A 22,396-nucleotide genomic window follows, 5' to 3' on the forward strand; every position below is an offset into this window, starting at 1 on the left:
GTTGTGTGTTCTGAATGCTGTTATAATCTCTTGGAGAATATTGATGCTTTTGTTTTAGCAGGCAGTCAAGTGAGTTATTTCAGATTATAATTTGTGTTTCAATTTTTGAGACTTGTGTGGGCCATACACAGAATTAGGGAATCCCCTTCTTTCAGATTCCCCTCAAATGTTTCAGCCCACAGAGGCCCCCTTCCCTGGTTCCTTTGTCCAGGAAATATGGGGTTTCTCTTGAAGTTATAGCTTCCAAAGTTGCCATGTCATGTTGTGATGGGAACCTACTCTAGAGGCAAATATGAGTAAAAAAAGAAAATGAGAAATTCTTCTGTGTGAATTCCTCCTCATAAACTGCCTGATTTTATTTTTCAGAATCCTTAGTTGTTGTTGGTTTTTTTTTTTAATATATTTTTATTGATTTCAGAGAGGAAGGAAGAGGGAGAGAGAGATAGAAACATCCATGATGAGAATCATGGATCGGTTGTCTCCTGCAAGTCCCCCACGGGGGATCGAGCCCACAACCCAGGTATGTGCCCTTGACCAGAATCGAACCTAGGAACTTTCAGTTCACAGGCCGATGCTCTATCCACTGAACCAAACCAGCTAGGGCCTTAGTTGTTTTTTGTATTCTGTGTGGAGTTTTTAATTGTAATCGATGGGAAGGACAGGTGTTAGTGGCTTTATGTTACCACAGTGGAACTAGAACTCTCATCTTAATTTATAAAGAATATTATTGCTGGATATAGAAAAATAGGTTGGCAGTCATTTTCTTTTTTTCTTTTTGGTTAATCCTCACCAGGGAATATTTTTTCCATTGATTTCTAGAGAGAGTGGGAGGGAGGGAAGGAGGAGGAGAAACAGAGAGAAACATTGATATGAGAGATACACATTGACTGGCTGCCTCTTGCACGTGCCCTGACCAGGGCCCCAGAGCAAACCTGCAATCTAGGTCATACTCTTGACTGGTAATTGAACCCGAGACCCTTGGGTGTGCAGGCCAACCACTGAGCCACACCAGCCAAGGGCAGCTGGCAGTCATTTTCTTTCAGCACCTTATTGAGGTAATTTGAGTTCCAGAAGAAGAAGAAGAATTGGATACAGGAACATTTAAAAAGCTAATTGCCAATAATTTTCCAAAAGAAAACTAATCAAAGATGTCAAGGTACATATTTAAAGTATCTACAAATCTCAAGCAGAATAAGTACAAAAATATCATCCTTCAGTTTTGAAATAGATGAAAATGAAATGCAAAGAAAAATCTTAAAAGAGCCAGAGAAAAGAGATATATTAACTTCCAAGAAACAACAATAAGAAATTGACAGATGCCCTAACTGGTTTGGCTCAGTGGATATAGAGCGTCAGCCTGCGGACTGAAAGGTCCCAGGTTCGATTCCTGTCAAGGGCATGTACCTTGGTTGCGGGCACATCCCCAGTAGGAGGTGTGCAGGAGGCAGCTGATCAATGTTTCTCTCTCATTGATGTTTCTAACTCTCTATTCCTCTCCCTTCCTCTCTGTAAAAAATCAATAAAATATATTAAAAAAAAGGACAGTTGACTTTTAAACAGAAATTATGATGTCATAATATGCTGAAAAGACATCTTTAGAGTGCTGAAAGAAAATGACTGCCAGCTGCCTTCATCTATGCTTTAGTGTAGATATTTTCTACTCACTTCTCATCTAGTTTACTAGCCTTTATTTTTTCTGTGTTTTGTCTGCTATTAAATCCAACTACTGCACTCTTAATTTTTGTATCTTTTCTGGTTCTAAAATTTATACGTGATTCTTTTTTATATGTTTTTTTTTTTAATTGATTTCAGAGGAGGAAAGGGATAGGGAGAGAGACAGAAACATCAATGATGAGAGAGAATCATTGATTGTCTGCCTCCTGCATGTCCCTACTGGGTATTGAACTTGCAACCGGGCATATGCCCTGACTGGGAATTGAACCTCGACCTACTGGGCCATGAGTTGATGCTCAACCATTGAGCTACACTGGCCATGCTACATTTGATTCTTTTTAATAAATAATTATCTGGTGAAATTTTGCAACTAGGGAGCTATTTTTTAAACCTCTTTTCTGTATTTTTTTTTAGCACAATTATTTCAAAGTCTCCTGCTATTCAAATATTTGGATCTCCTAAAGATCTATTTCCAATATCTGTTTTTCTTTCTTTTTTTTTTTTTTTAGTTGTGGTCTTGTCTCTTGGCACAGCTATTTTTAATTGAACGACAGAATATAAAAAAATTGTATGGACTCCAGATGATGTTCTATTTCTCCAGAAAAGGTACACTTTTCCCTCTTTCTGATAAAGGCTGATTATTTTAATCTAACCACAGACTGAACTGAATCAAGCCTGGGTTTCAGTTTTGGTCAGGCCCAGTCTACTTCCAGTTTGCCAATGCTCCTAAGGTATAGCTCTACAGGACTTCCAACTTAGTGTATTCACCAGCACTCCCACCCCCTTGTCCAGCAGCTCACGAACTCTAGCTATTAGTAGTATATTCCCAGTACCATAAAACTTCTTATCTGTCAGAGACTTTCTGCTTACCTTTTTTTAGCCTCCTGTCTCATGCAGTTTCAGTGTTTGGAAAATGTCTTGAAGGAAAAAAAATGTGTATTCGAAGACCCTCAGGTCTCCAATTTTGTTTCTCCAGCTCTACATAAGATCTCCAAAGCTCTGCTGCCCCCTTCACCTCTCCACAGCCCTCTGATACGGCAAAGCCTGGATTTGCAAACCCTTGCTCTGCGCTCAAAACAAGCAAATGACCTCAGGGAAAAAGTAGCTACAGAACTTCAGCTCACCTCTGCAAGTCTCCTCTCTCTAGAATCTTGTCCCTCTATTTTCTAATTGCTTCAGCAGTTCTCTGATGACTTTGAACAGCTACTTTTTATATTTCATCTAGCTTTTTGTTCTTAGGAGGTATGTAGGTAGATCACAAGCTACTCCATCCTAACCAGGAAAAGTCCTATGCCTGGCTGGTAATTTTTGAAGGCATGCTGGACACTGTCTGAAAAAAAAAATCTGCATTTTGAAGGAAATAATGAAGTGAGCATTTTCAGATAACACTAATTTTTACTCTATCTACAAATCACTTCCTTTCAAAAATCTAACTATAAACATAACCTTAGTTAGTGAATTTTTTTCAAGTTTGTATTCAAGTCTAAATTCTGATACTTACAAACCTTACACATCTGAAGAATCCTTTTTAAAAGCTGTGTTTAAGGAGAATGTAAAAAAAAAACAACCTCCAGACATCTCTACAAATAAGGGAATTTTGGTGGTAAAGGAAGATAAAAGGATAAGTAGAAAATACTAACAATACATACCTTAGATGATGTGGTATACATGGTGAATCTTGAATACCATTTGCTTGCTTTCTCTGCAACTCCTTTTCCAGCAGTGAACATACTGTTCCTTAGAACATCTAGTTTAGGTACTAGTAGTGTATCTAAATTAAATGAAGGTGATGAATGGGTTAATGCATCTTGAGTTTCTTCCCTAAATGGGCAAGAAGGTGAGAATGTAGGAGAAGACCAGAGTCTATTCCTTGGTCTGTCTTCATTTTTTGTATAACTTTTAGATTTGGTAAGTCTCATTGGCCTAGGAGAATTAGGAGGCAGGCTAGATCTTCTACACGCCTTGACCAATGTTGGACTTTTCTTATCGATTAATTTATCATCATATGCCCGTTGTAAATCAATGCTTGGTGTCCGACTTGTCAAAGGACTGGTCATGTTATTCATATACATCACGATTTCTTCAGCTAAATCACGCCTAGCAGACGGTGTTGAAATGCTTTTGCTGTCATCTTCATCTTCTTCCTCCTCTTCTTTTTGCTGCTGCTCAGTCTCAGCAACCAAAAGAGAGAGGGGGTCAAATCCTGTTGCAACATCAGTTTTTTCAAAAGGTTTTACTGAAAAGCTGCTATTCATACGCTGAATCCTTTTGGGATTTTGTGTGGAAACATATCCCATTTTTGACCCATAGGTTTCATTGTCTAAGTCTTCTAAGTCAAAAATTACTGGAGAATCCACTTTATCTGCCAAACAATTAGAACCATCAAAAGGTGTATCATCATCACTAGATTCCTTTTCTAGACTGTCTCTTTTTGATCGTAAAGATGGCCTTCCAATATCAAGACTATTTGGTCTTTTGCTTTTTGAGATAGCATGTGAAAGAATTTTTGCATCAGCTCCTAATTTTTCAACCATATCTCCAGGGTTTGCTTCCTGGTTAATTCTGTTGAGCATAAGTCCCATCATTACTCCTCCACTATGATTGCGGTTTCTATTTCCCCAGGACATTTGCTGCTGCAAATTAGGTTCACTGCCATTTTTATCTCTTTTCCTGAAGCATCTACTTTGAATGTTTCCTGTTTCATTTGTATCCTCAAAAGATGATATTAAGAGTGGCTCAGATGTGCTTTCTGAAAAACAAGAAAAGTGTTTTTAGCCATAAAAAATGTAATGTGCTATTATAAGTTGTCTTAAATATTTAAAATACTAATAATGACAATGATAATAGTAAGCACTCATCAAGTGTCTGCTATTTGACTGATACTATACTAGGTACTTTATTTACATTGTCTACCCATAATTATTCCAACATCCTTATAGCTTGAGAAAAAACTGACACTAAAGAGAGATTAAATATCTAGCCCAAAGTTACCCAGTCCTTAAATGACAGAACTGGGATTAAAACCCAGATTTGATGAACTATAAAAGGTATAGTCCTACATGTTAGACTGCACTGCTTTTTAAAACTTATAAATTAAAATTAATATTTACTCATGGTATACTTAATAATATTACCCTATATAATAAAAGGCTAATATGCAAATCAACCAAATGGCAGAACAACTGGTCGCTATGATGTGCACTGACCAGGGGGCAGATGCTCAACACAGGCATCTCTTGTGGGAGCACCACTCAGCCAGAAGTTGGACTCATGGCTGCCAAGCGCAGTGGTGGTGGTGGTGGTGGGAACCTCTCTGTGGCAGCGCTAAGGACCCCCGAGGGTTCCCAGACTGCTAGAGGGAGCAGGCCGGGCTAAAGGACCCCCCTACCCAGTGCAAGAATTTTGTGCATTAGGCCTCTAGTTGTTAATAATAATATTCATGTTAATTCCACTAAATTGATTAAATAACAATGGTTACTACAATTGTGGTTGTTAGATGACCTTAAAAGTCTGAGTCTTCTGCCTATAAAAATGAAAAACCAAACCAATTAAAGGCAGCTGTGATAGTTTTATCCACAAAACATAATAATTATTTAATATGTTTTTATTGATTAAAGGGAGAGGGGGAGAGAAATAGAAACATCAGTGATGAGAGAAAAATCACTGATCAGCTGCCCCCTGCATGGTCCCTACTGGGGATCAAGCCCACAACCCGGGCATGTGCCCTGGCTGGGAATCTAACAGAGACCCCCCTGGTTCATAGGTCGATGCTCAACCACTGAGCTACATCAGCCAGGCAAGCATTACTATATTAATAAATATAAAATGATATATAAAAAGCACTTTAAGAAGAAAAAATATTATGTATTGTTACCTAAGCATTAAGCCTATAAGCTTAATTTAAAAACTGGCTAGGTATGCTGTACCCTCAGACTGATCATCTCAATTGCTCCCACTTCCCCCATCCCAAAAGTCCCAACAGTCCAAACTCAAAAGATAGTATGTAGCTCGTAAGTTTGTCCCTATACTTTCTTATCATAAAAACTTGAATAAAGTATATTACAAAATACAGAATTCAAGCTACTAAACTATACTATGTGAGGATGCACAAATATATAAAAAATAATCCTGGAGAATGAAGACTTAAAAAAATAAATATTTACTAGAAATACAGATACAAGATATACTGCACATAACAGAGGTATACTATTCAACTCACCTGTGCCTTCTCTTGATATTTTATCAGCACTGTTGTTATTTGTACTACTGAGGCGAACTATACTGGAAGAAGTTTGATAATTCAGCTTAGGAAGACAATCAGCACTTCCTTTTGCACTCTCACTCTCTGACACTGTAAAAATTAAAATGAAATTGGTAAGATAAAAACTATATGCATCATATAAGGCATAAAAAGAAGTAGCTTTTAGTTCTAAATATTTCTCCTCCAAATAGGTAATAAGAAATTATCGAACACCTCTGTATGAATTTGTCAATCACAAGTAATTACACTGATCTGAGGCCTCAAGGAATATATCAAATTACTATGTACTGGTTATGAATGAGGTCCATGCATACATTTTATATTACTTCTTTGGTTGTAAATCACTGTTTTCAATGGGAAGAGGTAAGGGAGAGAATATAAGCAAAAGACCATTAATAAAAGCATTAAATAAAAATATTGTTAAACCTCAGGAAAGAGCCACTGTTTGGCCCTGGCCGTGTGGTTCAGTTGGTGGGAGCATCGTAGACCAAAAGGTTTCAGGTTTCAAACCTGGTCAGGGCACATACCTAGGCTGTGGGTTTGATTCCTGGTTAGGGTGCATATAGGCGGCAACTGATTGATGTTTCTCTCTCACATCAAAGTTCCTCTCTCTCTCCTTCCTTCCTTTTTCTCAAATAAATCAATAAAAACATATCCTCAGATGAGGATTAAAAAAAAAGATTCACTGTCTGAAGAAACAGATTTCTATTACAAGAAGAATAATATTTAATTGGAGAGTGGTTTTGCCACTAAAACTATAGACTTAACACATGAAGATTTGTATGTCGGAATATTAGGTGGTAGAGAGGGCTTGTAATGGGAGGAAAGAGGAGTTATAATAGGAAAGTGAAAAATAAAATTAGTACTTTTATACTGAAAGCCAGTTGTATTTATTATTAATATAAGCCCAAAATTTTATACAATATCAAATTAATACCTACAGGAACTAGAATCACTCCCTTTCTTATCTTTTTCTTCTTGAATGTCTTCAGTAGATATATCTCCTCTTCTAACTTCATCTTTGGATAATGAATTATATCCAAGATCAGACTGGCCACCTAGAAGAAAAAAAAGGGAAAAAAATCCCTATGGTGTTTATCATAAACTTCTTTACTGAGAACTGGAATTAGGAGCAACACATTACTATTCTGATTTACTTATAGAAATTTTTCAGGATAACTTTCAATTGGAAGCATTATTTTGTTAGATTCCATCCCCCAACTCTATTAAAGTAAGAAAGGGATAATCTCAAAATAATTTATTTTTGGATCCATGCTGCAGTCAAAAGCATATACATGCACACTACTAGCTGGTTTCCAAAAGATAAAGACAAACCAGACATTCTTTATACAAGTCCATGACCTTTCTAGTAAAAGTCTGAGTTCCAACTAAGCAATGAAGAAAAATTTGCAGGGAATTCATAACAGAACCTTCACACACAGGAAGCTGAAAGTCTAAATAATTTTACAAAAAAAAAGGGTTTATGTAAGTTTATAAGTAGGTAATTACTTTTTCTGAAAATTCAATTGAATACTAAATTGCACTTAAGTACAAATACATGAGAATGAGAAAAAGAACATGTTAAAGTTATTTTTAGGGAATGCAAAAGTTGCATTATTACAAGAAAACTTCTATTATAGTATTGTTAGAGATTCTCTACTTTTCAGCAAATTATTTTCACTAGATTAGCATCAAGACATAAGGTTTTGAAACCTAGTTCTCTATCCTAGCAGACATAATTTTAAGTAAACCATATAACATTTTTTGCTTGGATATCTAATTCCAAGATTTATAATACACACGGTTGTGATGATTATATGAGAAACTATATATAAAATGGTTTAAATACTTGTAAAGAACTATCTAAGGAAACTTTATTAAGTATCACTAGGTATTTAATACATTTGTTGTACTTTAGAGTTTGTACTTTTAGTAATCAATTTTTCAGCTCTATTCCCAAAGAAATAAGTTAAAAATGTGAAGATAATCTTGAAACTCATGCTTTTATTAGGTCCTGTACTGTTTTAAGATAGTCTTTTTTTTTAAAAGGCCATAGTTAAAAACAAAAGATAGACTTCTTCATTTTTAAGAGATAATGCCTGAGGATGACTGCAATGACTAATTATATTCACATTGTATAATTAATAAAACCAGCCCTATAAAAAACAACTATGAAAATTACATTTCAACACAATTAGCTTATATGTATATTCTTAAAAGCAGGCATAAAAGGAGACCAGCCAAAATGTTACTGTTTGCAGAGATAGTAAAACTTTATATTTTAGGCCTTTATAGAAGCCTTTATATTTTATTAATGGTTGGAGTTTTACATTTAAAATTTCTGTCTATTAAGAGGTAGCTCTATATTTGAAAAGCATATATAAATTGTTTTAATGTAATAATAAAAAGGACAGAATTATTCAAGTAATTTATTTTTAAAATGTCAGTTTTGATATTAGCGAAGGATATGTACAAACCTATTTTAATGAAATTAATGCCATCTTCAGTGCTAGAATGCTACAAATTTTATATATATTTAAATTATTTATTTGTAACTTTTTGTTTTAATACTAGAGGCCCAGTGCACGAAATTTCTGCACTGGGGGGGCGCCCATCAGCCTAGCCTGCACCCTCTCGCAGTCTGGGAGCCCTCAGGGGATGTCCGACAGACAGCTTAGGCCCGCTCAAGGACATCCTTAGCACTGCCACAGAGGCAGGAGAGGCTCCTGCCATTGCCGTTGTGCTCGGCAGCCATGAGCCTGGCTTTTGGCTGAGCAGCGCTCCCCCTGTGGGAGTGCACTGACCACCAGGGGGCAGCTCCTGCACTGAGCATCTGCTCCTAATGGTCAATGTGCGTCATAGCAACTGGTCATTCTGCTGTTTGGTTGATTTGCATATTAGCCTTTTATTATATAGGATAGTTTAAGACTCACAAGGAATTGCAAAAATAATACAATACAGAGAAAGTTCCTGTGTACCCTTTACTCAGCTTCCCCCAATAATAATATCTTATATGAAACAGTAAATTGATGTTGATATGGTACTATTAACTCAGATCAGAGCTATAAGTTTCTTTATTTAAAACTTTAATTAAATTTTCATAATTACAAAGAAGAACTTATCCTATAAAATTGATATGATGAAGAGATCTGTGTGCCTTCCAGAGTTAATTGGATTATCATGGACTAAATACTTGAATAAATTTTTATTTCTAGTCAAATAAAGAATGAATAAAATTGCATATAGTTATTAAATGCAATATCAAATCAAATACCTAACATATAAAATTAAAAAGTGACAGTTAAATACATCACTGAAAATTAAAATCCTGAAAAGACCAGAGAGCAAATCTAATTTTTAAAATGTACTTTAATATATGTATACATAAGCACAAACAAACCTGTACTAGATCTATCATCAGTAGCATATACTTTGATTAAACCCGTATTAAAAGGTGCCTGCTCCACAGTGTGTGTCCCATGACCACTATCCATGCTGCCATGACTAACAGCATCCAGGTCACTGCCATCTGCTTAAGAACACAATTTGACAGCATTTTACTACTCAGGGAGATACCAAAAACACACATCAGTTTGTTGCTCAAGCTAATATCTACTAATACTGAATACAAAAAGTGCCACATAATTAGCAAAATATAACTGTTAACAAAGAACCCTATTGTGAATTATTAACAAATACTAAAACGAGACCACCAACAGTTGATAGTTTAAGTTACAAGAAAAAAAGTAAAATTTTGTGTTTTTTAAATGTGAAGAATACTCCAATTAGAATTTGCTTAATGGCAATAAAAACTAGAAAACATTCAATAACTTGAAAGTATTTAAAATTTCTAAAAAATGTAAAGTATAACATGTCAATTAATTTTAAAGAAAAACTTAAACATAAACATCCTTAAAAATCTTTAATTACCTGAGAGAGTTGTTTGTGATAAGTGTGCATGTTTCTTTAAAGTTCTTTTGAACTGTGCTACTCCTAAAACAACGTTTCTTAATTTTGTCCAAAGATAATAGCCATTATGACTTCGTGAAGGCCAGGTACTTTCTAAAACAGCCTATTTGTTCAACAAGATAAAATAATTAGTATAATAATTTTTATAAATGAACACACTGGCTTTAGATTCAAACTAAAGAATATCTAAGTAGACTGTATAACACAAAATAGTACAAAAATTTTACTTGATTTACAAAATATATTTTAAATAGTCTAAAATAAATGTCAAATAAACCCTGCATCAGCAACTTCTGCCATTAAATTAAGGTTGTATAATAACAAAAGTTATACTCTTTCTCCATGAAATAAAAGTAATTACCTTATTATAATAACCATAAGTAATGGCATTGGGGTCAATACCAGCTTTCCGCATTTCAAAAAGCACTCGAACTGCAAGCACTGGCTGATCATATTGTCCACAGAGCTGCATGAGAATGCGGTAGCATACCTGAAACACAGTTAAGTTCAAAAGTGTACAGAAACAAACACCTATGAACATAAATATAGAAATAATGCATTTTAAAGATAATTGTTACCTCATCAGGTGGATCCATCTTTTTTGACTGCATTTTTTTAAGCACATCATATGCTGTTTTCAGCGCCCTGACTTTTGAATGACATACTTTCACATAAGCTGGGAGACAAATAAACCATAGTCCGTAACAGTGACGCAGCAGACACCTAGACCACATCTGAGGAATGGAAGAATACCGCTTGGCAATTTTATGGGCTGATTTAATTTCCTAGGGAAAAATGTAAGAATCTCATTAATAAATTTACACACATGGCATTCTTATTTAACTGAATGTTGAACAGGTACAAGTCACTTGCTTTTATAATGTTTCCCTAATAAAATCTGCTTATAATTAATATATATTCAAGCCTCTGCTTGAATTTGTATTATATCATATATAAAATAAAGTTCTAGGACAAGAGAACTAGTTAATTTTTTGAAGTCCGCTTACTCTAAATTATCTTCAGAATACTTCAGGGAGCTTAATCTAGTCACAGTTATATATGAGGTGGTAAAGTATATTAAGGGAGTATGAGTGTCATATTTACTTTTGTTCTAATATTTGATCACATGAAATACGCAAAAATTTCAAAGCACCTGTTTTGTTCTTCTGAACATAGGAGAAGGACTATTAGGACTACTTGATTTTGAAGGCAATTTGCTCTTTCGTGTTTGTAGAAATCCTTCAGGTCTCTCAAATAAACTGTTCCTAAGAACTGGAAATCCATTATAGCTGTTTTTGAAAAGAAAAAGAAAACCTCAAACACACATAGATTATACCATACTGGTTACACGCTAAAAAAAATGTATGACCAATAACTTCTTAACTTACAACTTATCCTGTGTTTCTCCATCAGACTGGGATATATACTCAACAAATATTCATGCTAATGTTGCTTTTCTTATTATAATATTTAGAAATGTAATAGCCAAACATAAACTCAAATATATATTTTGGAGGAAAAAGGTTTGCTGAATTGACATTAAACTACAAAGTAACTCAAGCACTTTGGTAGTATTTGTGTAAATATATAGCAAACTTATCAGATAATATGACAGTTGGTAAAAGACAGTCATTAATATCATTGCTTTGAATTAACTAATCACTGCAGAATGTCCCTCTTAAAAAGATGTAAATAACAGTGCTCGCTTCGGCAGCACATATACTAAAATTGGAACAATATAGAGAAGATTAGCATGGCTCCTGAGTAAGGATGACATGCAAATTCATGAAGTGTTCCATATTAAAAAAAAAAAAATGTAAGTAACATATTAGCACACCAGAACAAGCTCTCATATTGTAGTGAATTGGTTTATCAGGTTAGCTAGCAGGTTTAGGGCCTCATTTATGAGGAAAAAAAATTGAAGAGGGTGGAGAAGAGGAAGAAAAAGATTAGACTAGGTAGCTCTATAAGGAGGGGGGTTTAATTTGGGTGCTAGTGGAACGTGTTTGGGCATTTAAAAGATAGCAGCAGCTAAGAAAAAGACATACTGAAAAGAACAGAAGAAGCCCCTGAACAGCAAAGGTAACCTACTTTATAATATTTTTAAAGGCATATAAATAGTTTTAATTAATTAAGAAGAAAACAATAATAAAAGATGTCAAACTATATCAATTATATAAAAGCAAATTCAGTTGAGTAATAAAATATTGGTAATGACTGAATGTTAAATAGCAATAAAATCTCAAAGTTCAGGAAAATCCTGACCCTTAAAAATTCTTTGTATGTACATGGTGTGATAAGACCATTCTGTGTATCCTATAGAAACTTACTGCCTTATCATTTTATATAGAAAATGTAAGTATATGATCATCTCTTATTAAGAGAACAGACTGTGCTCATTGAAGACATTTAAGTTGTTTCGAGTAATGGGGATGATTACACCAAAATTATACTGGGTAGTCTCAAGGGGGGGAAAATGACTTAGATTCTTTAAAAAAGGGGAACTTTTTAAGCTAAGTAATTTTCTTATTAAAGGACTAAATCTCAAAGTAAAATTTTAATTAAAAGGTTAAAACCAAACCTCCAAATCCCCCAAAAGTACATTAGTAAACATACCAAAAGAAGTCTTAGAAATATCATGTACAGCCCTGGCTGGTTAGAGTGTCAGCCCTCGCACAAAAGGATCTCAGGTTCGATTTTAGATCAAGGGCACGTACTTGGGTTTTGGGTTTGCTCCCTGCCACTGGTCAGGGCATGTTTGGGAGGCAACTGATTGATGTTTCTCACACTGATGTTTCTCTCTCTCCCTCTTTATAAAATCAATAAAAAATGTCCTCAGGTGAGGATTAAAAAAAAAAAAGTGAACCTGGCCAGTGTGACTCAGTGGTTGAAAGTGTCGACCTATGAACCCGGAGGTCACAGTTCAATTCCAGGTCAGGGCACATGCCTGGGTTTCAGGCTCGATTCCCAGCAGGGGCGTGCAGGAGGCAGCCGATCGATTCTCTTTCATCATTGATCTTTCTGTCTCTCTCTCCCTCTCCCTTCCTCTCTGAAGTCAATAAAAAAAATATATGTATTTTTAAAAATGATATGAATAACATCATCAATAGATGTAAAGGGCAGGAATCAAGTGGCCGATGAATATTTACAAACATCGGTTACACCACTTTTTCAAATTTAATAATCTGGGTTATAAATAAGGATGTCCTGAAAAATCCTTTCTTAATGAAAATAACAAACTGTGACTTAATGAATGATAGGTGAGAAATGGTTTTAGAATCTTTAAAGTAAGGAGTATTATTAGAGAAGAAATAATTTAAAATCTAAAGGGAAATACTACTTTAAGTAAAAATAAATATATACTGGAAACTAACTATAGTATATAACAAATGTATATATACAAAATATATCTAGATAGATAGATGTATAATAAATCTACCTATATTAGAACTTTTCTCTAGACTTGAAGACAGGAACTATGTGTCATTCAAGTCTAAAAACCAAGCACTTAGTGGTGTTTGGTCAAATTTCCTAAATTAATAACCATCATTCCAATAGTTCTGAATCTCCTTGAATTAAAATAAAAAATCATGGAATAATTAATAACCTAAAAAAATTACACATTAACCAATGTGTGTGTGTATGGGGGTGGGGGAGTGAGGAAACCAGCTTTAGTGAGAAACAAAAATCAAAATTTTATAATAAAAGTGCTGCATTTTGGTGGGGGTAGAGTCCTAACTGAATGTAATCAACATTTATGAGAAGATACTTATGCAGATATAGAACTTCCCATTCCCAAGTCTATATTATGCAAAATTATATATTTTTTTCTTTTTAGACCTCAAAACTTAATAATGGATGTGGGATAAGCTTGCTTACCACCTAAAAATTAGGGATCTGTAAAGTTTGGATTTTTGAAAATACCACAGTCCTTAGAAAGCTACGTCACAGATGATGGATTGCTTCTCTCTTTCAATCTCACACATTCGCCTCTTGAATACCTGTACTGTAAAGGGGGTTCTTCACCATTGGGTAGATGGGGGATCTCAGGTGGTGTTACAAAAACAGTATGTTCACTTTTGAAAGATTCATCCAGTTCTATAAGTCGCATTTCACCACTTTTGTCCATATCCACCTGAAGGAGTTTAAAAAAAGCATATATTAAAAACACACACACCACAATGGTTAGCCAAGTGTTCATCTATAGGGGAATGGTTAAATAAACCATGTATACAACTGGGTACTATAGAGCTATTAAAAAAAAAAAAAGAATGAGCAAGTTGTCTATGTATGACTATAGAAAGATCTCCAAGATAATTAAGTGAAAGTAACAAGGCGCAGAGCATTGTATATAGTGAACTAATTTTTGAGGAAGAAAGGAGCCCTGGCCAGCATGGTTCAGTGGTTAGAGAGTCATAGGTTCGATTCCCTATCAAAGGCATGTATGTGGGTTGCAGGTCTAATTTCCACCCCCGGTTGGGGTGGGTGTGGGAGGCAACCAATCATTCTTACACCAACATTTCTCTTTCTCTCTTCTCTCTCTGTCCCGCTACCTCCTCCTTTCCACTCCCTCTAAAATTCAATGGAAAAAAAAATCCTCATTCTTTGGGTGAGAATTAAAAAAAAAAGAGGGAAAAACAAGAACACACACACACACACACTAGAGGCGCAATGCATGGATTCGTGTACTGGTGGGGTCCCTCGGCCTTGTCTTGGGGCTGCATTGCCCAGTCCTGATCGGGTCGGGGAGGGACCACGGGAGGGCTCTAGGGCGTGTCCGGCCGCTCTTGCCCAGTCCCGATCAGCCAGACCCCAGCAGCAAGCTAACCTACCAGTCAGAGCGTCTTCCCGCTGGTGGTCAGTGCGTGTCATAGCGACTGGTCAAATGGTCAAATGGTCAGACACTTAGCATATTAGGCTTTTATTATATAGGATTTTTTGTTTGTATGCACATAATGAAATACTAAAGAACACTAAGAAAAGTAATTATCTGTATGGAGGAGGGGAGGTGAATGGAGTGAACAAGATGGGACAAGACCCAGATTTCCCAATGTATATCTTTTTATATTATTTTGAATCATGGGAATGTATTCAAGAAATAATAATTTTTAAAATGCAGACATAGCCCTAGCCAGTCTAGCTCAGTTGATTGGGAATTGTTATTCCATGAACCAAAAGATTGAGGGTTTGATCCCGGGTCAGGGTGAGTGGTTGGGCGCATGTACAGGAGGCAACTGATCAATCTCTCACATTGATGTTTTTCTCTTTCTCTCTCTCTCTATCTCTCTCTCTCTCAAATCAGGTGAGGATTAAAAAAAAAAATACAAACAGGCAGGGCATCAAAAAAATATCTTCAATGTACTCTTTCTCACTAAGCTGCTGGAAGATGTGCTCCACCATAACAAAGAGGTAAACCAAGAAAGAAGCTACTGAAACCAGAAAGCAACAACTCCAGAGAGAGGTCAATATAAATTCTATGATGATGGTGAAGGAAAATCCAGGATGACAGAGTAAAAAGCAATCAGTTCATATTGGAAAAAAAGGATGGAATGCTCCAGCAAAAAATTTTAAAACAATCAAATAGATATGTTAGAAAAATTGACAGATTTAAACATTTTCACTTTTGTAGAAGACTTTGGAGATGAATTAACAGTAGACACAAAGGAAGGAACATAGTAATTATTAACTTCAGGGAAAACAAAATCCACACATGAAAGGCAATTTAGTTATAATGTATATATGGCTTAGCTGTGATTATATACAAAGTGACCAAAAATAATGTATGACTACACTGGGAGAATTGTGGTGTTGATGGTAGACATTAATTAGCAGCAATAAAAACATATTATTTGGAAATCTTAAGGTAAATGACTGAAGATACAGCTGAAAGAGAAAGTGGTGGTCTCTGGGGAGTAGAAACTAGGGAAGAAAGGAATGGGACCTAGCCTTATAAAAGTACTAAAGGCCAAATGCATGAAATTTGTGCATGGGTAGGTCCCTAGGCCTGGCTGGCGATCAGGGCCGATCTGTGGGGTGACTGGTGGGGCGATCGGGGCCCCCCCGCTGACACCTGCCTTGGTTGGCCTGGCACCACCCGCTCGCTGGCTCTGCCCCCCGCCGCCATCCACTCGCCTGCCGGCCCAGCCCCCCGCTACCGGACACCTTCCTCTGGTTGCCTCCCTCTGTGGGGTGACCAGTGGGGCAATTGGGGGTCCCCTGCTGGCACCTGTCTTGGCTGGCCTGAGGCCTGTGGGCTGGGGGAAGCTCCTGCGTTGAGCGTCTGCCCCCTGGTGGTCAGTGCGCATCATAGCGACCGGTCATTCTGCTTTTTGGTAGATTTGCATATTAGAATTTTATTATATAGGATTGACTTTCTAAACTATGTTATGTTTTACTGTGGTAAAAATGAAAATTTATTTTTAAGAGATTTGGCAGCAATATTAAGAATGCTTAGCCCTGGCTGGTGTGACTCAGTTGTTTGGATGTTGTCCCCTGCACAGAAAGGTTGCTGGTTCAATTCCTGGTCAGGGCACATGCCTGGCTTGTGGGGCTCAATCCCCAATAGCGGGCATGCAGGAGGCAGCCGATCTAGATTTCACTCTCACATAGATGTTTCTCTCTTTCTCTCCTTCTTCCTTCCTCTCTCTCTAAAATATCAATGAAAATATTTTTAAAATATGCTTATAAGATCTGGTTATGTAAAAAATTAGGAGACCATATTATAATTATGTAAAAACACTGAAAATGTAAATTGGATATTAGGGCATTGGGCTTACAAAGTTTTTCTCCCTTTTATTTTCCACAAAATTTAATAAAAATATTAATAAGTTAAACCTTCAATAAAAAGAGAACATTATTAGCAAGCCTGAAAGTATTAAAAAAACCATTAGGAACATGTCAGAGATAACTCATAGTGGTAACCTGTCAATGATAAATTATATCAAATGAATAACAAATGAAAAGCTCTATATACATACATTTTTTTTATTCAGAGGGAGTGGGTTTAATCTAATTATAAGGGCAGCAATGATAATGAAATAGAAAAGATGGACTAGAACTAAAAGATTTAAACAGATACCCAAGGTCATTGGAAAGGAAGCTGAAAACTACTCCTGTATCCATGATGGAACATTATAAGAGAAGTGCTTATCAATGAGCACCAGGTGTTTTAAAAATTTTATTTTTTTTAACATCGTCTCCCTCTCCAGACTTGTGCCTACTTCTTACTCTCCAGCCACTTTGCATAGAAAAACCTGTGGACAAGGAAAACTGCTCTAATTCTCAGTATTATAAAGACTATTAAGACAAGTTCTTGGTACAATGCTATAATGAAGACAAAATTGTCAAGGATCTATAACATTACTTCTCAAAATAAATGAGGTTTCAAAGCTCTATATAGGCAGAGTCAACTTACAAAAAGGCATGGCTCTAAAAGTCCATTTGTAAATAAGTTATTCAAAATATAGAAAAGAAATCACCCCCCCCCAAAAAAAAATCCTTCCTAAGAAATGTTCTACATTTGGAGTCACAGTTGCATGGAAATCTATATTTGCCAAAACTTATCAAACTCTACATTTCAAAGGTGCATATCCTACCTAATAATAGACAAATATGCAAATTGACCGCACCTTCGCTACGACCAAGCCACGCCCACCAGCCAAGTCATGCCCACCAACCAATCAAGGTGAGTATGCAAATTACCCCAACAAAGATGGCGGCTAATTTGCATATCAAGACAGCATAGAAAGAAGCCAAGAGATGCTGAAGGGAGCAAAGCTGCAGAGAAGCAAGCAAGGCGGGGGTGGGTGGGTGGGGGGGGGTGGAGCAGAGGCCGGGCTGGGGGAGAAGGAAGGAGAGCGGGGCGGGCTGGCGGAGAAGGCGGGCCAGGGGACAAGGGAGGAGTGGAGGCGGGGCGGGCTGGCGGAGAAGGCGGGCCGGGGGACAAGGGAGGAGCGGAGGCAGGGCGGGCTGGTGGAGAAGGTGGGCCGGGGGACAAGGGAGGAGCGGAGGCGGGGCGGGCTGGTGGAGAAGGTGGGCCGGGGGACAAGGGAGGAGTGGAGGCGGGGTGGGGTAGAGTGCAGCAGGAAACCCTATTGCAGGATTTTTCCTGCAATGGGAACGCTAGTCTCTATATATAAAAGCCTAAACGACCATTACAACCGAACAACTGGAATGACCAGAATGACCGGTCAACCAGTCGCTATAATGCACACTGACCACCAGGGGGCAGATGCTCAATGCAGGAGCTGCTCCCTGGTGGTCAGTGTGCTCCCACAGCCAACCTCCCGCAGCTGGCCAACCTCCTGCAGCCCCTCCCCCTGGCCGGCCAACCTCCCGGGGCCCCTCCCCCCAGCCAGCTGGCCCTCTGATAGGCCTCGATCGCCAGCCAGGCTGAGGGACCCCACCCGTGCACGAATTCGTGCACTGGGCCTCTAGTATTGATATATTATATCTCAGAATTTTGATTTTTTAAAAACTGTCCTAAAAGGCAGATAGAGGACCATTCCATCAAAAAGAAATTTAATACATATTTCTAGCACAACACTGTTTGAACTATAGCTAATCACCCTCTATTTCAGTGTTTTTATGGTAAAATGAATTATGAGTTCTAAGCAGATAATGGCATGTGTCCATGGTTTCCCTATTCCAAAGCATTTCAAGGACTTCAAGCAACTTAGCCTTTTAACTCTCTATCAACACCAGAAAGTATTTCTCTACATCAACCATCCCTCAAGTTTTATAAAGTGAAGGAAAGGGTATATATATGTCTACACAAGGCTCCAAACTTGTTCCTGCTCTCCATATATGTTATTTAAAAGCTGAACATTATCATGAGATGAAAAAACGAGATGGTTTTTACTAGAGCTTATTAGGTTTTTACTAACCTAATAAACTTAAATAAAAGCCAGCAAGATTAGTGGAATCTAATGAACAAAATAAACAAGCAAACAGAATAGAAACTGATTCATAGATACAGAAAACAGACTGTCAGCTGTCAGAGGGGAGTGGGGTTGGGGAACTGTGTGAAAAAGGAGAAGGACTTAAGCAAAAAAACCCACAAAAAACACACACACACACACACCAAAAATCAGACACAGACAACAGTATGGTGATTGCCAGAAGGAAAGCGGGGTGTGGGAGGAGGAAGACAGCATGGGGGGATAAATGGTGATGGAAAGAGATTTTACTTTGGGTGTTAAGCGCATGATGCAGTGTTGCAGATGATGTTTTATAGAACTGTACACTTAAAACCTGTATGGTTTTATTAATCAAGTAGAGGCCTGGTACACAAAATTTGTGCATGGGTAGGATCCCTAGGCCTGGCCCGGTGATCAGGGCCGATTGGGGCCTTCCAGCTGCCGGCTTGGGCCTCCCTTCCCTGGCTGCTGGCCAGGGCCTTTCTTCGTTCCATGCCACCCCCTGGTGGTCAGTGCACATCATAGTGAGTGATCAAACTCTTGGTCTCCGGGACGAACTCCTGAGGAGACGCTTTGCATATTAGCCTTTTACAGTATATATATAGATGTCACCCTAATAAATTCAATAAAAAATAGTCACAATGTCTTCTACTTTTTAGTTCATACAATACTATTCTGAACACTGTGAGACATGCAGTTATAATAATTTCTCCTCACAATATTTAAAAAAACACAGATAAGAAAACAACACAGAAACATTAAAGGACTTGACTAAAGTACTAGTATAAGATCTAGGGTGGAAGTTCTCCTGATGCCCAATGAGGTGTTTATCCCACTACACCCTTCACAGTGACTATAATTTCTCATTTTTATAGGACACATTTGGTACTTAATTAATAAATAATATTTTCATGTTAAACTCAGAACTAAGTCAATTTCTGAATATTTTGGCTGTTGTGTCTTTCCCAAAATCACTGATTTTCTTTCATAGTCACATAAATTGGAAAGTGATGGACTTATTTAAATTACCTTATCAGTATAAATTGTTGAGAAAATAATTTCTTTCTTTTTTCTACTGTCATGGGCATAAAAACATGAACACTATATATATACACATCTATATATATAAAAGGCTAAGCGACCGGCCAGTAGGTATGACACGCACTGACCACCAGGGAGCAGACGCTCAATGCAGGAGCTGCCTAGCGACAACTTTGCAGAGTGCCCTCTCGCATTCCGGGACCCCTAGGGGGATGTCGAAGAGCTGGTTTTGGCCCAATTCCCACAGGCCAGGCCGAGGGATCCCACCTGCCGGAGGGACCCTGCTCACTCTGCAGACACCCTTTGAGCCACGGTGCCGCCCCAGGTGCGGCTGGCTGGGGAGGGACTATGGGAGGTTGGTTCCAAGGCACGTCCGGCTCAACTCGCCCAGTCCCACCCTGCTGGCCACCTTCTAATCAATTTTCTTTCAATGTGCACAAATCTGTGCACCAGGCCTCTAATTAATATATATATGTATATATGTATATGTATATATATATATTCACAAATTTATAGAAAAGTTTCAAGTACACTAACTTTTCAAATACAAATAACTTTTTTCATCTTAATATTTTGAGAGAAAGTTGCTAACCTGATGACCCATCATGTCTGAATACTTCAATGTATACTTCCTACAAAAAAGGACATTCTTCTATATAAGTACAATACATGAATCTGGAAATTAACATTTATACTGTCTAATACTCAAACTACATTTGAATTTTGTTGATTAGCTTAATAATGTTATATCAAACGCATTCAGTTCTAGCCCTGGCCAGTGTTGCTCAGTGGTTAGAGTGTTGGCCTGAGCACCAAAGGGTCACAGGTTCGATTCCGGTCAAGGGCACTTGCAGGCTTGATGCCGGCCCTAGTTGGGGTGCATGTAGAAGGAAACCTATTGATGTGCCTTTCTCACATTGATGTTTTTCTTTCTCTCCTGTACCCTCTTTCTCTTCTACTCTCTCTTTAAAAATCAATGGAAAAAATATCCTCGGATGAGAATTAACAACAACAAAATGCTCAAGTTAGAGGTCCACAGGCTTGAATAAAAGTCCTATTGTCCGTAAGTGGGCAGGCAGAGATACAGACCTGACTGCTAAAATAAAACCCACAATTTAGTAAAATATTTCAGGAAATTTCCAAGAGGTTGTTGTGTTCTATAATATCTGGTAGGCCACCAAAACTTTCATAATAAAGGGTCAATGATGGAATAAAATTAATTTAGATTTTGTTAAAAGCTAGTAAAACTTATAAGTAGAAACCATAATTTCTAACATTTATAACAGTCACACAAAATAAGTAGAGCACTTCAGACAAACTTACTTTATCTACACAGTCATCAAAAAATGCCAGGCTTGCATCTTTATCACTGACAAAAGAACATTCCTCAATGAAGCGAATAAACATTTGTGTTTTGGTCATCATGTTATAGAATTTTTGATGTGATCGGTCTCGGCTTCTTAAGAAAGCTGTTCAACATAAATTTACAATGTCAGAATATCATTTGTAGATTCACAGAATTTTTAAGCTAGAAAGAACTTGATCAACCATGTCATCTATACCCACCATTTTGCAGAAAAAGAAACTAAGACCCTGAAAGTAGAAGTGATTTGACAAAGATAGCAACAGGAAAGAAACTTGAATCAAGATCTTTCAAATCTTCAACCAGAACTGTCTCTTTGTCCCCTCACTACCTTGAAGGTTACACATAAACTAGTAAACGTGAAAGCATCTTAAAACTGCAATTTCCCCCCCTCCTTTATGTGTATGTGGCTCATGCTCTCTCCATATACATATGTAGTTTTTTCAAAGCAGCAGTTACATCACCTCTAGTATTCATTTATGCTTGTGTCAATACTTACTGTAACAAAGTAAAAGTTTATTTCCTGATTTCACACTCCACCTCATTCACTATACTCAATTACACAACACGGGTTTTCTTTTGGGCGCATGAACTCAAACTATTTCCAGCATTAGGGACTTTGCATAAACTGTTCTCTCTGCCTAAAACATTCTTCCATTTTCCCTTTGCCTGTCTAATTTCTACTCCTTCTTTTGAACATAGCTCATATCGAATTCCTCACAAGGGCTTTCTGTGACCTAAAGTTGTGAACTGAGGTGTTCATTCATATTATTTTTAAACTAGAGGCCCGATATACTAGGGGCTTGGCCCTCGCAGCCGTGGCGGCTTGCCTTGGCCCTTGCAGCCCCGGCTTCATCCGGAAGGTCATCGGGAAGGTCGTTTGGCAGAAGAGTCTAATTAGTGTATTACGCTTTTATTATAGACTGCTTATCTTTTTACTATAAGCTCTATGGGAGAAGTGACCATGTTTCTCTTTTCTTTTTCTTTTTTGTGTGTGACCACGTATCTTATGCATACCACTATATACCCAAAGCCTATCATTTGGAGGCACTCAATATATGTTTATTAAATAAATTTATCTTTTAAATGTTAAATACCACAAAAGAAAGTAAATACACATTATGATACAAATACATTCCAGGGTTTCCCAACATTTTTTTTTTTTTTACT

The 22,396-nt window shown here is 37.3% G+C and overlaps 1 protein-coding gene across 7 annotated transcripts in view; it reads right to left on the reverse strand.

Moving 5' to 3' along the window:
- Positions 1-22,396, reverse strand: part of DENND4A (DENN domain containing 4A) — a 116,686-nt gene that overhangs the window by 17,063 nt on the left and 77,227 nt on the right. For 3 of the 7 annotated variants that reach the window (XM_079768675.1, XM_079768672.1, XM_079768673.1), the window contains 10 exons: positions 21,187-21,332; positions 13,906-14,039; positions 11,058-11,193; positions 10,483-10,689; positions 10,266-10,394; positions 9,866-10,007; positions 9,336-9,467; positions 6,877-6,993; positions 5,894-6,025; positions 3,324-4,423 (listed from right to left, as the gene is read on the reverse strand). In XM_079768675.1, coding sequence (XP_079624801.1) covers positions 3,324-4,423; positions 5,894-6,025; positions 6,877-6,993; positions 9,336-9,467; positions 9,866-10,007; positions 10,266-10,394; positions 10,483-10,689; positions 11,058-11,193; positions 13,906-14,039; positions 21,187-21,332 — 2,375 coding nt within the window. The remainder of the gene's footprint in view (positions 1-3,323; positions 4,424-5,893; positions 6,026-6,876; positions 6,994-9,335; positions 9,468-9,865; positions 10,008-10,265; positions 10,395-10,482; positions 10,690-11,057; positions 11,194-13,905; positions 14,040-21,186; positions 21,333-22,396) is intronic. The other 4 variants (XM_079768676.1, XM_079768674.1, XM_079768678.1 and 1 more) reach the window with 2 other exon arrangements.

This window comes from Cnephaeus nilssonii (assembly GCF_951640355.1).
Source record: "Cnephaeus nilssonii genome assembly, chromosome: 4".
NCBI lineage: Eukaryota > Metazoa > Chordata > Mammalia > Chiroptera > Vespertilionidae > Cnephaeus > Cnephaeus nilssonii.